Source organism: Musa acuminata, chromosome BXJ3-3 (genome assembly GCF_036884655.1).
Source record: "Musa acuminata AAA Group cultivar baxijiao chromosome BXJ3-3, Cavendish_Baxijiao_AAA, whole genome shotgun sequence".
Lineage (NCBI taxonomy): Eukaryota > Viridiplantae > Streptophyta > Magnoliopsida > Zingiberales > Musaceae > Musa > Musa acuminata.
In genome coordinates this window covers 34685968-34703121 of record NC_088351.1, presented here as the reverse complement: position 1 = coordinate 34703121, position 17154 = coordinate 34685968, and the positions used below count along the sequence as shown (strand labels likewise).

Sequence of the window (17154 nt, the reverse complement as noted above, 5' to 3'; positions counted from 1 at the left end):
ATGCAAAGACATGTAATTTCCTTTTCTTTTATTTGGTCTTAGTAGCCTAATATATATGCATCTCACCTGCCCAAGCTGTAGTTGGCGTGACTTCCATCAGCTGTCGTTGAGGCATTTCTATATCGCTTCTTCTTTGTTTGGAGTCAAAGCCAACCTTCCATTACTGTGTGCATTCAAAACTAGCTGGTTTCTCGTATAGTACATATAATACCAACACTCCTCTTTGTCCATTATCTCTAAGCTGTATGAGTATGATACCTTTGAATGAAATAATCTACACTATACTCACCTACTCCAACCTCCATCTCAACAAGATAGACATGGGTGAACGATTCCATGCTGTGCAGGAAAGCTTTATCACGCAACTCTAACTTTCTGCAAGTTGATGCTAAGACCAGTCATGAATTGTCTTTCGTCAACGCACGTAATTTTGTGGAAATCCTCTATGTATTTTCGAGTCAAATGCATGCAGAAAGACGAGCTCGTAAGTTAGCTGCTTCCTTACGGCGTTGTGAGCTGCGGTGGCGGTCCGAGGAGAGCACTCGCAAGCGATAAAGAAGAGGAGAAGTTGCTGCTGCAGTCAAGAGAGAAGATACAAATAGGTGGTAGGTAGCAATGAGTTTGCTTGCTTGCATACCTACCTATGGATTGATCCTCTTCGTTCCATTTATCACAGTGCAATTCATAATTTGACTTGGACTGAAAGGGATTGCAATTTTTCTTTACTTTGTTTCGATTCACTAAACTCATATTCTGTCCACTTAGTTCTACTATCAAGGTGCATGCAATTCATAGTTTGACTTACATTACATGAATCATCGACTCACTTGAAAACCTGAAACAAAGCTTCCTTTCGACCCTTATGCTTAGCAGAATCGAGAAGGATGCGTGCAAAAATTTAGATTGATGTATTTTCTCAAGGAAAATGATTTTAGTGATTTGAAAAGATTTTCACTGTACGATATAAAAAGTTGACCATGCCCGGTAATAGTCCTACGTTAATCGGCATGAAACCTCAGCCAGTAAGCAGTGCCTGTCAGTATCGGAATCAGTCAACAATAGATAACACCAGCTGAATGGAAAAAAATTCCAAGGCCTGCAGTTGCACTTGCACCTCATACATTATAAAGGGCATGGAGGCAACGGAAACGAAGGCAAAGCAAGACGAAGAGCAGCAGGAGACGGCCAAGATGGAGAAGAAGATGGCGAGGACGGAGATGGAGGTGGGAGCCGACGGCGTCGCCGTCATCACCATCATTAATCCTCCCATCAACTGCCTGTCCTTCGATGGTGATTCATCCTCCTCCGTCTATTACCACTTCTTATTCTTTTCTGAGTTCATTACGGATGTCTTTGAGAAAGCCACACCATTTCTATTGGTTTCAGCTATCACCATTTAACCACAGCTTATTGGTGTATATATCACAATGCTGAACTCCTCTCTCTCTTCTTTAAGTCATAGAATAGACTCGCAAGAAATTGTCCCAAGGAAACATGTAGTTTATTTTCTTGAAATTATTATTATTATCACTCGATGGAAATAGTGTAAGATGGAATGCAAATCCACAACTGGAAGTACAGGAAACCGGGAATACTTAAAACCGGTTGACTTCTCCTATGTGTCACGTGTACCGCAGGCTGAGAATAGTATCCAGTGCCGTCCCGACTTTTAAAGCAGTTCCCGTTATCTATTCCTTAACGCGAACAAACTGCACTTCACGGGCACCTCGAGTAAGCTTTTGCAAGGGTTCGAGAGACTTGGGAGAGATGGCCGACGTCTCCGCCTCGGCGGCTGCCAGATGGCACGCCCCTCGCCGGCTTACCATCTCTGCCATTCGAGTAGTCCCTCCCTCTTCGATCGCACTGCGTCCGGCGGTCAACAGGGGGATCGGACTTCCTTTTCCGTCGGCGCGACCGCACTGACCAATCGTGCCTGCGCGAATCATGGCGGCCGGCCACTGCAAGCCGACGGTCCAGCTGTCCAGCTCCGACTGGTCGTTAAAAGTGGGGCCCACCGACCATGTGCTTCCAGCGGATCCGGATTGAGATAAAGAACCGGAGGACCCAACCCAGGATTCGAAACCCGAAAATTTCCGGATTCGAGATAGATAATGGATTTAGATCCAGATTAATATGATCCATTAACCGATAACACGAGAATTATGTTCCGTACCTTCTCGAGGAACTCGTACACTGGAATCGTATCATGATGCAGATTCTTTGGTGATCTAAGAACTCTTCTGCATCCGAGTTTTAGATAGCGTGAAGACAAAAGTTGGTCACAGGAATGCAGGAAGTCTAATTTACTGTTTCTCTTAATTCGACGCTCTTCTCTTTGCCATTGTTACAGTAATGTGGAGCTTGAAAGCCAACTATGAAGAGGCTATCCGTAGGGATGATGTGAAAGCCATCGTTCTCACAGGTTTGTGCAACCTCAAACAAGCTCCGGTTTACTGATTCTGAGAGTGTCGACTCACGAATTCGCTCATCAAGCAGGTCAAGGTCCGAACTTTTCCGGAGGTTTCGACATCGCTGCCTTTGAGGACCTTCAAGGGGGTAACAATGGACAGAGTAAGCCAAGTTATTGTTGCAATGTTGATTTCCTTGTGACTTGCTTCTGCCTGTCATCATGGCAACCTTTTCTTCTGCAGAACCTGAACCTAAAGTTGGCTACTTTGCGATCGATGTCGTCACCGATATCTTCGAAGGTACTTCTGTGACCTCTTTCTTTGTCTGTCCATGACTATGATCTTTCTGATTCCCACTGAGAAGTTTTGCATCTCTGTTTTGGTCATCAGCTGCAAGAAAACCATCAGTGGCTGCCATTACCGGGCTAGTCATTGGTGGTGGGCTGGAACTCTCGATGGTATGTGCTTGGATTCATGTTTACACCTGCATCCCCTACTTGTTATCGGAGTTCTAGTATAATTTTCTCTGTGACAATCTCTCAGGCATGTCATGGGCGCATCTCTACGGCCGCTGCTCAAATTGCCTTACCAGAACTCACTCTTGGATTCATCACCGGGCTTGGAGGTATCACTCTATATATGTTGTAACTCTCTAATCCTGTGTGCTAACTCCTGAGTTCCTTCAGGAACGCAGCGGCTTCCGCGCCTTGTTGGACTTCCCAAAGCACTTGAAATGCTTCTGGTAAAAGTGTTTCTCTTTTTACCTAGGACTGTTCATCAATGGGGTTCTTTCTTCATCTAACTAAGTTCTGATCACTCCCAATAGTTGTCCAAGGGAATCGGAGGAGAGGAAGCCTACAAACTGGGTCTTGTGGATGCCATAGTTTCACCTGACGAATTGGTGGAGACAGCTCGGCATTGGGCTCTGGATATTGCAGAGTCCAGAAAACCATGGATCAAGAGTCTTTACAGAACAGACAAGTTGGAACCCCTGGAGAAGGCCAGGGAAGTGCTGGAGTCTGCAAGAGTTGAAGCTCGAAAGCGATCTCCCAATGTCCAATTCCCTTCGGTGTGTATTGATGTGATTGAAGAGGGTATCGTCTCAGGTCCTCGTGCCGGACTTTGGAAGGTGAACTAGCTTTAATTCTCCCGGTAAAAGATGGTTGATGATACCTTACAGCAGCTGCTAATGTGTGCATTCTCACTGCAGGAATCAACCACTTTCCTAGAACTTCTTTTCACTGACACCTGCAAGAATTTGGTTCATCTCCTCTTTGCACAGCGAGCAACCACAAAGGTGCAAATTAAGGATCCCTTTGATTTAGTTGTTTGATGTGCCACTGATGTTTCTTGGCATTGTTTCAAGTTCTGCCACAAAAGCTATTTATGCCACAGCATCTCACTTAATCTAAGCCATGTTTCCATTTTCTAACATTGCTGACATGTTTTCTTGATTGCATTTGACAGGTTCCTGGGATCACTGACTCAGGTCTGAAGCCTAGGAAAATTGCTACGGTTGGCATTGTTGGAGGAGGTTTAACAAGCTCTGGAATTGCAACTGCGCTGATACTGAACAATTACCAAGTGATACTTAAAGAAGAAGATGAAAACCTCTTAGAATCAACAATTGGCAGAGTTAAAGGTTAGATTTTTAGCATTCAGGAGGTCTATACAGGTTTTCATGGCAAATTTCAAGTTCTTACTTGCAATATTTTTCTCAGACAATTTGCAGAATTGTGTCAATGAAGGAAAATTGAATGATGAAAAATGTGAGACGGCACTCTCTTTACTCACCGGTGTGTTGGATTATGAAAGGTTTAAAGATGTGGATATGGCAATTGAGGCAAGAAATCAAAGAAATCCTTTTTTTTATCCTACCAACTTTTTTGGTTCGATACATACATAAATTAATTCTCATCTTTTTTCCTTGATATCTTGTCATTACAGTCAGCTTCTGAGAATCTTCACCTAAAACAGCAAATATTTGCTGATCTCGAGAAACACTGTTCTCCAAACTGTATACTTGCCAGTAACACTTCAACAATCGATCTCAACTTAATTGGAGGAGAAACCAAGTCTCAAGATCGTATTGTAGGGGCACATTTCTTCGGGTATACAAAGCAAATCCTGTGCAAATTCTTCTCTTGTGAACTCCCTGCAGATAGCTTTTTTTTCTTTTTGGTCTCTGATCTCCTTCCAAACCTGTGTCTATTGCAGTCCTGCTCATGACATGCCACTGCTAGAAATAATTCAAACACAGAAAACATCACCACAAGCTGTTGTAGATCTCCTGGATGTTGCTGAGAAGATTCACAAGACACCCGTTGTAGTTAGGAACTGCACTGGCTTTGCTGTTAACAGGATGCTCTTTGCTCACACTCAGTCAGCACTCTTGCTTGTGGATCATGGTCTTGATGTGTATAAGATCGATCATGCGTGCACCAAATTTGGATTGCCAATGGGTCCCTTCAGGTACACAAACAAACACCAGTCATCATAATGTGGATTCTCAGTGTTTCTTAACCTTAATCGTATTGTCTCTACAGAGCTGCTGATCTTGTTGGACTTGGAGCAGCAGGAGCTTCTGGCATCCAATACCTTCAGAGCTACCCTGAAAGAGTCTACAAGTCCATGTTGATGTCAGTCATGATTGAAGACAAGAGGGAAGGTATGAAGAATGTTGAAGGCTATATTGATATCTTCATCGCTCTTACCACATCATGTAGCATGACAAGTTCAGAATCACTTTGTAACAGGTGAAGCAAGCGGAAAGGGGTTCTACAAGTATGATGAGAAGCGGAATGCCAGCCCAGATCCTGAGATCATAAAGTATGTTGAGAAGTCAAGGAACATGGCCAGTGTTACTCCTAATCCTCAGGTTCTTCCTCGTAATCTCTAAACCTAAGTGTAGGATGCTTGAGATCATTGAAACTTGATGTTAATTCACACTGTCTACAGCTGATGGAGATACCAGATGAGGACATAGTAGAAATGCTTCTCTTCCCGGTCATCAACGAGGCCTGTCGAATCCTTGATGAGGGAATCGCTGTGAAGGCAACAGACCTAGACATTGCCACTGTAATGGGCATGGGATTCCCAGCTTACAGGTTTGTTTCTGGAACATCTCTGGCATAAGTGGAAGCTTCAATCTTGCTTTGCCATTAGAGTGACTTCATCTTCTTGTGATGCAAACCAGGGGTGGCATCATGTTCTGGGCTGACTCCCTTGGAGCAAACTACATATGTGAGAAGCTGGAGGAGTGGAGCAAGTTGTATGGCAATCTTTTCAAGCCATGTTCTTATCTGACAGACAGGGTAGCCAAAGGCATTCTCTTGGTATGATTCAGATGCTTCTTTAAGGTTACAACTCACTGTTCATCAGTCTGCTGATTGCATCAAATCTAATTTGTGCAGAGTTCCCCATAGAGAGAGAGAGAGAGAGAGAGAGAGAGAGAGAGAGAGAATGAAGCAGCATCTATTTGGAAGATTGACAACATTTTAATCTGGCTTCAAAGTTTTGGCCTCTGTGAGCAAAAAAAATCTCCATGCAGCAGCAGCAACATGCAAACTTATCACTACCATGTGTTTGTTGTTGCAAATCATGCAAACTTGTTATGTATTATGGGAAATAATTTGCTTCTGTTGTGGCAATCAAATTGTCACTGCTGCACATTTTTTGGGAAGGCAGTGAAAACCTGCAGTGAAAAAAATAGAGCAGTTCATTAATAAATGCACATATAAATATAATAATAAAAGAAATAAACACTTAATTGCAAAAAAAATATTTTGATGACTTATTCACAGGATGTGAGAAATATATAGCAATCCTACACTTCTTCTTCAAAGCATTGCATCTGTTTATCATTTTGTTATTGAACTCAGTCTCATCAAAACCAGCTAATAAATCCACCACAATCTTATTATATATCTCCTTCACTTTAGGTTCAAAGTAATGCACCAACATATTTTATAATAATAAAATAAAATCATAAATCATAATTGTTTGATATAGGATATATAGATTTTTTAGATATCTAAAAATTTATATGTTTAATTAAGTTTCAACCATGATATATATATATATATATCAATGTGCATCGATAGTTGAGCTATTAATTAAATTACCATCAAGTATAAATTTTCTATTTCATGTGTGGAAATATGTTTGATATGCTTGTTAATTCTCAAATTTTCTCTAAAATTGATCCGTAGTTATCACAAAATCTATATTAAACTAAAAGATGAATGAAAAACTACTTTCAAGACTCGAAAAGATTTATATGAATGACTAATTATGTTATTTAGACTTTCAAATACTTCGATCACCTTCATGCGGGTAATGAATCAAGTTCCACGTCCTTGTATTAAGAAATTTTTTATTATTTACTTTGATGATATTCTTATTTATTGAACATTCAAAAACTATCCTATCAACATTAAAGACAGAAAAGCTATCTATAAATTTTAATAAATGCTGCTTTATAACCTCTACCCTAGCTTTTCTAAACTTCATCTTACTTTATTCAAGCGGACTTAAAGAAGATTAAAACTATCTAAACTTGGCCAATACCGACATCCCTATAAGATGGTCAGGTTTTTCATAGGTTGGCATTCTTTTATTGTCGATTTATTTAAAATTTTAGTACTATTGTAACTCATCTAACTAATTACATAAAGAAATGAGTGTTTGGATGAACATGCTTCTTATATTACCAAATTTTTCAAAAATATTTGAAGTTGATTGCGATGCCTCTCATGTGAGTATTGGTAGAGTACTTAGTCGAGAAGGATACCCACTTGAAATTATCCAAAAGTATTTGAAGTTGATTGTAATGCATCTCTGGTTTTGGTAGAGTACTTAGTCAAGAAGAACATCTACTTGCATTCTTCAGTGAAAAGCTTAACGATACGAGAAAGAACTATTTAACTTATGATATTAAATTTTATGCTATTGTTCAAGTACTACAATATTGGAGACTCTATTTGATCCATATCTTAAATTCTGATCACGAAGCTCTCAAATATATAAATTCTCAAGCATAAGAATTTTTACAAAAGTATACTTTTATCTTGAAGCATAAGAATAAAATATATAACGAGGTATTATAAAAATATTTATCAAATATTTATCAAATTTGAAGAAAATAATTTGTCTCTTAAGATAATTATGAGAAAAAATTCAAAATCACAAGCATGAATTTAATATATATTATAATTTATACTTGATCGTAAATTATGACTTATTAATTAGATAGTCGAGCGATTCAATATTAGTGATTATAAAAGTGGAAAAAAAAAAGAGAAGATTTAAGAAACATTCTTATTTTTGAAATCTTATCAAATCTTTATATTTTAAGTTACTAATTCTTCGTTATCCCTTAAAAAAAAGAAAGTTCCGTTTTGTTTCTTGGATATCTTATTATTTCTCTTTATTGTCTTCTTCTCTCTTCTCTTAGTCTTCTCTTACATCAGTCATGCAATGAATATGGATCGGAGTTTTGTGCAGATGGATGTTTGTTGTTCTGCTCCGGCGACAGAAGGCTGCAGCTTCGTCGCTCGCCATTAGGTGTTTGATGTTTTGTCCCAATGAGTATCTTATCACTGCTTGCATTGCAAACATCCAAGAAAGATGTTTTGTGCGAATTCAGAAGTTTTCTCATGCTCGCTCGCTTGAAACTAATGAAGAAGCCGACAGTTTCTGGTCATCTGGAATCATTATGTTTGCAGGAGACATCCACCATGGAGAAGACTTAAGAACAGCTTCAGAAGCATACACGAACATTATCCATGTCACCAGGATAATGTTCGTGTATACCAACCAATGTGCCTAAGCTTTCTAAGAAGATCTTAACATGATTCGATTCAAATCTCATCATGGATTCGAATTGAAATTGAACTGATAAAAAATCAACTAGGCAACTAGGTCAATGATTCAATAGTTCCGATCCGTATCGGATCGAGCCGATGATTCTTGAACCGAAATTGCTTGGAACTGGTTCGGTTCGATCACATCCAATCAAGCTCACATCTTGATAGTTTTTAGTTGAACTTTGTGCATCCTTGTAAATTTTATATCCTTATCTTATATAGTACATGATAGGAAAAGTAATAACGTAAGCATTATAATACCGACTCACCTAGTCGGGACGACATTGGTAGAAGAATCCATGTTGACAAAGTCTATTCCCAGTAAATACCAATCACCATTCCTGCCCATAATGACAGACCCCACATCTAAACAATCTCCATAACTCAAGAGTAAACCACACACAGAACAGATGACTTGCAAATGACACATTGGAACTGCAAGCAGTTGTCCATCTAGTAGACTAAGTAAGCTAGAATGAGATTACATGTGTTCTTCAAAATCCAGCAAATGACAAGATGATCAGAGCAGTGATAAAGACACATGTAGAAAGATCCACACTGAGCAGGAATATACATGTATATAAAGAGAGAATTTAATTCTTTTCCTATGGCAATTCTCACTCATTTTCAATCTCTATTAGTTTCCTAAAGAGAGAATTTGTACCTGCCATTTTAGTATCATGTGCCCTCCACATTCTCTCAATCCTAATACACCATGCAGATTCACCCATTACTGACCATACCAAATTAGTCTTCATGACTGACCCAATCAAACTTGTCCCTTCTAAGTTGGAGGATGTGCTGGAAAAGCAGAATGCTCAAATGATACTACTCTCTATTCTGATATATATGAATCTAGTATTTGCAAGAAAGATTAGAAAAAAAATGGTTTGCAATTTATGCATAGAAATGTACAAGCAACTGATTGTGTAACATGAGGCTAAAATGATACATCCTATTCTACTCATGCAGAAGGTTTCTAACAAGACATTACACCCTCAGGTGTTTCACAACAATTCTGTCAATATAATTTTTGGCTTGAGAACAAAACAATCTCAAGAAACTCACCTCAGGAGACAACTATAGTGTCAGCCAGAACCTCCAAGTCATAAAAAAGCCCCATTGCAAGTAGAACACATATGTAGTAGTCGACCAATCCAGGTTGAAGTCACAGATTAGACCAAAGCTGCATGATACATCAATGATATGGCACCGCCAAAAAGTCAATCTAGAGGGCAATATGATAGTTTTACTTACCAGAGTAGAAATTAAATGAATAGCAAACCATAATGTAACACACACGAATAAATACAGGCAAAAGAACAAACAAGAAACCTTTTATTTTACTCTACCAGCAAACTGGTTCAGCTAGCATCCTTGAGTCTCTTAATTAGGGCATCCAGTGATTTCTGTTTCGGATTCTGCTTTGCACCCCTTGTACCAAAAGTTCCGAACAGCCGATCTGACGATTCCCTGAACTTCTCCGTTACGGCGACCACCTTCTTGTAGTCGAGCTTGTTGTAGCTCCTTTCCCTGATCACCGCATTAAGGAAATTATCAGGGTTGTTGCTCATGAGCAGATTGACCAATTGTCTTGCCTCTAATAATGCAAGCTTCAACTCGTTTGCACCCGAATCATCCGAATCAGAAAACAAGTGAGACTGGTTTTCTGCAAATGATTCGAACGTCTTCAGATCAACATCAATTCCCATTACTGCATTCGAATTAAACCTCTTGACAGCGTCGCTGAGGAAAAGCCCCATGATCTTGTCAGATATATGGGAGAGGACACCCTGAAGCACCCGCCGCAGGACTTGGATGGGCAGTATCTGCTGTGCAGTGGAGACCAATGTGTCAAGGTATATGTACACCTCATTCGAGTAATCATTCCCATTTGGGGGTGGGCTATCCGCCAACCAACTAATGCTGTCCGTCAGCAGCAAGAAATCGTCGATCTTCTTCCTCAGCAGCCCCAGCAAGAGCTCCACAGTCGCATCACGAGATTTCTTCAAAGGGAACTCCCTCTTTCCCTTCTCTGCAATGCGCAGCGGAATGCCTGAGAGCTGTGCTGCATGGCGAAACAAGAAGTCGCACGCCCGCTCCAAGACGGCCATATTGGCGGCCACTTGCATTGCCTGGGAGACACCAAGACCCCCGGATTCAATGAGTCGCAGTATGGAGCCGTCGAGGACCTCCCCGAGGAGTCGCTCGAGGTACTTCTTGACGATGGGGTAGATGTCGAGCTGCCCGCCATGAGACATGAAGCTGATCGAGTCCTCGACGAAGGACCGGGAGATGCGGCAGAGGTCTGGGACGCTGGAAGAGAAGGGTGCTACGTAAGGGAAGGCCGGGGTGATGTCGGACGTCTGGATCTGGAAGGAGAGCACGTTCATGGAGTACTCGTACTCCTTCTTCATGAGCATCTGCTCGAACTTGTCGGCGGCGAGGGCCTCCGAGACCTGGCGGCGGCAGTCGGAGAGGAGGAGGTCATGGTACTTGTCGCGGTGCTTGGAGAGAACGTCGAGAAGAGGGTCGACGGCGTAGCGGTAGCGGTGGAGGGTGACGCCGAGGAGGCTGACATAGTCCTTGATAAGGAGGAGGTGGTTGGCCGTCTGCATCCGGGAGAACTGGTCCTCCAGCACCGACACCATCTTGGTGACAGCGGTCTCCCAGAGGGCGTCGACGTCGGGACGGGCGATGAGGCCGCCGCCGGTGCGGAGGATTCGATCCTCGACGATAAAGAAGCCGGCGATCTGAGCGAAGAAGGTCTGGTGCGACTCGAGGAAGGGGGTCAAGGAGGAGACCTGGAAGTCGGAGGTGAGCTGCAGCTTGCGGTTCTCGAAATAGTAACGCCGGAAGCGCTCCTCGAGGCCGAGGGTCTTGTGGATGTGGTAGGCGCGGTAGAGCGGGGTGAGATCGAGACCCGGGTCGCCCTCGTCGGAGGAGGCGGCGGCCGCGGCCGCAGCGAGGTCGTCGGCGTCGTCGCCGGCCCAGTCGTCGTCCTCCTCGACACGGAGGGAGTAGGAGTGATCGCGGAGGGAAGGGGTGGCGGTGGTGGAGCCGGAGCGGAAGTGGGCCTGCTCCTCAGCCTGGCGCTGACGGGCACGGAGCTCCTCCTCGCGCTGGCGGGCAGCTGACGCGCGGCCGATGGCGATCTGGCCGAGGTGGCGGCTGGCGACGCGGATCTGGACCATCCAGTCGGAGAACTCCTTGGAGATCTTGCGCTCGGCGTGGGCGCGGACGGCGGGGATGAGGCGGAGGAGCATGCGGCGGATGGTGGGGTGGGGGGCAGCGGGAAGGAGGTCGCGCTCCGCGGCGGCGACGGCGCGGAGGGCGAGATAGAGGTGGTCGGCGGCGAGGTGCTCGTTGGCGCGGGCGAGGAGGGCGAAGAGACGGGAGCAGAGGCGGGCAGCGCGGAGGGCGGCGGCGAGGTTGGCCGCGATGGAGCGGGCCTCGAGGTAGGCGTCGAGGGCGGCGAGGAGGGGGCCAGCCGCGGACTGGAGGGCGTCGTTGGAGTCGGCGAGGGCGGACTTGAGGGAGTCGACGTCGGATAGGAGGGAGCGGAGGTCGTCGACAGCGCGGATGAAGTCCTGGTAGTGCGCCTTGCACACGTCCTCGATCTCCGCCTCCTTGGACCGCGCGAACTGACGCAGGGAAGACAGCAGCGACTCGGGCCGCCCGGACGCGAACGCCCGTCGCACGAACGGTCCCAGGTCCTCCCCGTTTCTGATCGCCGAGAACAGCTGCGCCTGCTCCGCCTCCGTCGCACCCCCGCCGCCTCCTCCCGCCACCATCGCCGTCGAATCCGGTGCCACCTTCCGCCGCATCGCTCGCCCTCTTCTTTTGTCCCCCCCCGAAAGAGAGAGAAGAGAGAGAGAGAGAGAGAGAGAGAAGATTTCGGCGTTAGCCGGCGTCGCCTAGATGACGGGGAGAGACCCAAAAAGGAGATAGAAACGAAAGGATAAAATGACGACACTACCCCTCCGGATCGGCTCACCGAGGTCAGCGCGGGGACGGAGGAGGGTCGGTTCACGCCTCACGATCGAGTTAGTACCCCCGCCCATACGGAATCCCCTCTTACGCTTCCAATCACCATCCAGGGTGCCGTTCCTCCCTCGTCCGTGGGACCCACGCGGGGGAAGCGACATGTTCGAACCGTAATCCCGAACCCTGTCGGTCCTCGGACGGATGTTTCTGCACCCATGGCGGTCTCGAGAAGCGGGATGGGGGAGACGTCGTCGTTCGGGTCACGCGGAGGGCACGTGGGGCGGTCGGGGGACTCGAGTGGGTTCAACCAACCGGTGACTTGGAGTGCACACCGCCTGCGCATGTCGTCACGCCTTATCCTGTGCCGGCCGTCTGGCTGTATCCACTTGGTTGTTGCGAACCCACGGCGCGGACAGCTCACGCAGTCTCATCTTTTAGCACAGGGAACGACCGTACGTTTACGAAACGGCAAACCTGCAGGTGCGCAGCATAACCAACGCCATTAAAACATCCTTAGGAGACCATTAATCCCTGTAATTGAATCATCATTAACAGTCTTTTCCCCTAATTGCATCCGTATATTTATTACATCTAATAAATCTAAAAGAAAATTCTGAATGCAACTTCAAAATGGGCCCTAACAAAAGCTCAACTTCATTCATATAAGGCCCAAATAATGAGCCTATAATTGGCCCATTAACAAACATCTAAGCTCTCAAATGCAACCTTAGGCCTAATAATTAATATCACCATAAATTATTTTATATATTAATACATATTACCATAAATTATTATTTTTTATTTAAAATTATATTTTGAATAGTATGAATGACATATTTATGGAGTTTGGAGACACCTTAATTGGTCCATTGTTCGGATGATATGATATGCATGAATTATATATAATATGCAGCCTAGGCCTAGTAATTAATATCACCTAGTTTTATATATACCATAAATTATTTTTTACTTAGTTAAAAATATATATATATATATTTGAATAGTACGAAAGACATATTTACGTTTGTTGGTGAACTCATGTGTCGTGGTTAAAGAATCAGCACGACTTGGTCCATGGATCAATGTCTGAGATGGGACTTGCCAAAGGGGCACCTCCTTATACGGGCTCCGACTCAACATGGGAGGAAGGTAACCCTCATGTTGACTTGGCAAGTTAAGGGTGTGACATGACATGGATCATAACGTAATCAAGATCTATAATATATCTTATCCACATTCATTCGGGAAAAAAAACATAATATTAGATAGAATAAACACCTTAATTGGTCCATTCTTCTCTTGATATGCATTAATTATATATTTGAGTTAATAGCTTCAGTAGGTTCATTGTTAATTCAACCCTTCTCATGTACCTATCTACTGGTATCAAGTGAGAGGAAGAGGCCCTATAAATAAAAATGAAGGTATGCACGGGATTCGCTTCGGGATGGAGGTGAGAAAAATAAATAAGAATGAAGGTAAAGTTAATTATAATTTAATTAAAACTAATCTAATTAAATTAAATCCAAAAAAAGTATTTAAACTAAATTATTAACTAAAATATTTAGGTTGAAATTAATAATAATTTTAATCATATTCTTGTAAGTAAATTTTAATCTTACATGTTGGATCAAGGGTGTTATAATCCCTCCTCACTCAAGCGTTTTACGTCATCTTTAAGGTTTAACATAATTCAGATCAAATCTTAGTACGATACATATGAGGTATAGCACAATTGTAGTTTCACATTGTTACGAGTATTTTGACTCCAGGTAGCTCTTTTCTATTCGACCTCATTATTATATTCAAATACTAGATATATGATACCAAATGTCACTCGAGTTTGATAGGTTAATTGATTCATCAACTTCGTTTAATCTAAACGAGTGATCAAAAAACTTAAAGTTATAAGTATATTGTAATACTCTCAATTAAATTTATATCGAAAATAGATAAGATCAAAATTGATTTATAAAAATCTAATTGGTGTATAAGTTAATTTTAGTTTAAACATTTTGATGAATGATTTATGTCAAACAAAATTGATAAACTAATTAACCATTTGCCATTCAACCTAATATTTAGACATAATATGACTATTAAATTAGTCATATTTTTATCTAAATATTAATTAAATTTGATTGTGAAAAGATCTTCAACATAGAATATATGAAAGCAAAATTTCTCATTCCATATCTTCCACATGCAGTTTTTTCCTCTCTCACAAATCAATCATATTTCATTCCCCCACCAATCGGTCTCATTTTGTACTTGGAATAATACCAAATGAGATGAGTACGTCATCATCAAATGAACATATTTCTATTCACATCAACTAAATATTCATCATTGAGAATACCATTGAGATGAGGAGGAGTTGGGTTGGACCAGTTAACCATGAAGCCGAATGGAAATTTCGCCTTGCAAAAATCATGCTCATCTAGTAAGAAAAAGCGCACACACACCACTGGTGGAGACGATGCTGGAAGAACTCCCATGCCACCGTGATCGATTCGATTCCTTGGCCAACACTTCCAACATTGCCATCATTCTTCCATCAAAATTGTGGATGACGACATCGTCCACTTCCTCTTGTTTCAGACCGCAATCTCTCTCTCTCTCTCTCTCTCTTGTGTCAGGAATGAGATAATAGTGACGCAGAATATTGGAACAGGAAAAAAAGAAATGTTCCAAAAGCTCAGTCAGGGATGCGAAAAGGTTGGATGGTGCAAAAAAAAAGTCATTAGACGCATCCTTCCTTGTGAAGATGTCACGTTCATTAGTCCAAATATCGCCCGCGTAAATGAGGAAGAAGTGAGATAGATGGTGTAGGCAGTCGGAAAAGTTGAACGAGCAGCGTTGACTACCTTCTTCTCCCTTTAGGCCGCCACTTAGTTCTTGGGATTGAAGAGCTGAAAAATGTGGAACTTATTCTGAAGAATATAAAGTTAGGGATGCGACAAACGATATCATTATAACGGAACAAACGCTTATTATAGACTAATTGCATGACCGCCGCATCCAACTTTCCGCATGATTGATCATATACCAACCTAATAGATACTGAACGAGCCTCATCAATAAAGTATCTAAGAAGTTTATTCCCCTGTTGACTCCAAGATTACGAAAACAAAACAATACGAAATTGACCTCATACGAACAATATGTACCTTTTTGTCCTCAAACTAAAATGAGATAAGAGACACATACGTATCTTATTGTTTTGGGATGAGGATAATAGTAGAGAATGAACTAAGTCAGGTCAATTTAGTCAAATCCAAATGTAGGATCAAAACTGGTCCGGTGGCTGTCTCGAGCAAAGAGACGGGTGATCACGAAGCTTCCTCACCGGTGTTCAACAAGCCAAATCTCCACGTTTCTCGTCAAACCCATGCATGAATCCCCCTCGAATCACAAGGCTGCATGCAGTCAACAGCGATCCCATCACCCCTCGCAAGAGCCACTATTAAAGCTCCCGAGGGAAGGCTTCCGTCGAGGTTCAAGCTTTCCGCCTCGTTTGCTCATGGAAGCCACGAGAGGGAAGAAGAATCCAGCGGAGAACCGGATGTGCGGAAGGGGGATCTTCCCGGACCTCTGTTCGCCGGCGCCCGTCCGGCTCACCGTCTGGTGCAAGTCGCTCCTCTTCCACGGCCACGGCTACACCGTTTACGACGACTCCGACGGCCGGATGGTCTTCCGCGTCGACAACTACGCCCACAACTGGAGGCAGGAGACCGTGCTCATGGATTACACCGGCAATGTCCTGCTCACCATCCGCCGCCGTCGCAAGGTCAGCCTACGACTCTTCTTCTTCTTCTTCTTCACTGCTCCATTGCGTTGTCTGTGCGATCCAATACAATGAAGGAAAGGGTGTAAGAGATACGCGATTTGATGAAATGAATAGAGAACGAAGCTTTGATGTCTCCTCAATATCATAAATTGCAGAACAAGCATTAAACCTACCGACACCCAAGAAATGACCTCAATAATTCATTCCTCAGGCTAAAAAGCATTCCTCCATCAGCCTGAAAGAGACCCACTGAATCTCTAATCACACAAACTTCTACCCAATCCAACAAAAGACGTACACTTCTCTCCCATCCGTTCTACTCAAAATGATAGACTTCAACTCCTGAACTCGAGAAATGTGCTGCTACTGGCTTCTAATGCTCATCTATGTGGTACAGATTCTAAACTTGACCGAGAGCTGGGAGGCCTACAGGGGCGACAAAGACGTGCAAAGGATGGCCGGAGAGAGAATGCCTCTGTTCAAGGCAACGAAGAACCTGGGCTGCCATAGTTGCACCATATCCATGTTCACGGGCTGTGGAGTGAAGCCTTTAGGCTACAGGATGAACTGGTCGCGAGACAAGGAGTGGTCGAAGATCTACCAGGCTGCAGCAAACACACCGGTGGCTGAGGTATCTATCGACACTTGTGTCGGATGATTCAACTAAATCCAACTGTGTCTTGATCGAACGATCAAATATTTGGTGGACAGGTTAGTAGAAAGTGCGGTTCGATGGCGAAGAAATTACTCGACAAGGATGTTCTAACCCTGAGGGTGCAGCCTGGGATGGATCAAGCTCTGGCAATGGCAATGATCATGATCACTAATTCAATGAGATGATCACAACAATACATAAACACACACAGGAGGAATGTGAATCTGTAGCTGCACAAGTAGTCCATTAATCTTCGTTTGTTACACTTGAAGCTACATGCTCGAGGCTTCTCCTTTTTCCTTTTCCATGTATTCATTCATATTGGCACCTCTCTTTTCACGAGGTTTTATTAGTTCAATTCAATTACTTCATCCATCTCTTTGAGAACTATAACATGACAAAGAAAGCCAGCACAGATGGCTGCACAGGTGAGCAGCCTTCTTGATG

At 43.2% G+C, this 17154-nt stretch overlaps 3 protein-coding genes across 4 annotated transcripts; 2 read left to right on the top strand and 1 right to left on the bottom strand.

Annotated features, from left to right (window-relative positions):
* Nucleotides 1-1118: 1118 nt before the first annotated feature.
* Nucleotides 1119-6077, top strand: LOC135633310 (glyoxysomal fatty acid beta-oxidation multifunctional protein MFP-a-like). The gene is made up of 18 exons (XM_065142635.1): nt 1119-1290; nt 2351-2422; nt 2497-2571; nt 2652-2708; nt 2799-2866; nt 2952-3033; nt 3095-3150; nt 3235-3537; nt 3619-3705; nt 3876-4050; nt 4130-4251; nt 4356-4519; nt 4626-4880; nt 4955-5076; nt 5165-5286; nt 5367-5515; nt 5605-5743; nt 5822-6077. Exons 1-18 carry the CDS (start codon nt 1134-1136, stop codon nt 5831-5833), a joined length of 2217 nt encoding a protein of 738 aa, XP_064998707.1. The 5' UTR covers nt 1119-1133; the 3' UTR covers nt 5834-6077.
* LOC135585323 (exocyst complex component SEC15B-like) lies at nt 5855-12199 on the bottom strand. Of its 2 annotated transcripts, XR_010494956.1 has the most exons (3): nt 9611-12199; nt 9344-9461; nt 5855-6102 (listed from the first exon to the last, which is right to left on the bottom strand). XR_010494956.1 is itself a non-coding variant. In XM_065142634.1 (2 exons), the coding sequence occupies exon 1, from the start codon at nt 12100-12102 to the stop codon at nt 9640-9642; it is 2463 nt and encodes an 820-aa protein (XP_064998706.1). In that variant the 5' UTR covers nt 12103-12199; the 3' UTR covers nt 9150-9461; nt 9611-9639. The 2 variants fall into 2 exon arrangements, 1 of the variants encoding a protein (XP_064998706.1); XM_065142634.1 differs by lacking the exon at nt 5855-6102 and having other exon boundaries at nt 9150-9461.
* Nucleotides 12200-15770: 3571 nt separating this feature from the next.
* LOC135634410 (protein LURP-one-related 8-like) lies at nt 15771-17139 on the top strand. The gene is made up of 3 exons (XM_065144870.1): nt 15771-16052; nt 16450-16683; nt 16764-17139. The coding sequence occupies exons 1-3, from the start codon at nt 15786-15788 to the stop codon at nt 16890-16892; spliced, it is 630 nt and encodes a 209-aa protein (XP_065000942.1). The 5' UTR covers nt 15771-15785; the 3' UTR covers nt 16893-17139.
* The last annotated feature ends 15 nt before the right edge of the window (nt 17140-17154 follow it).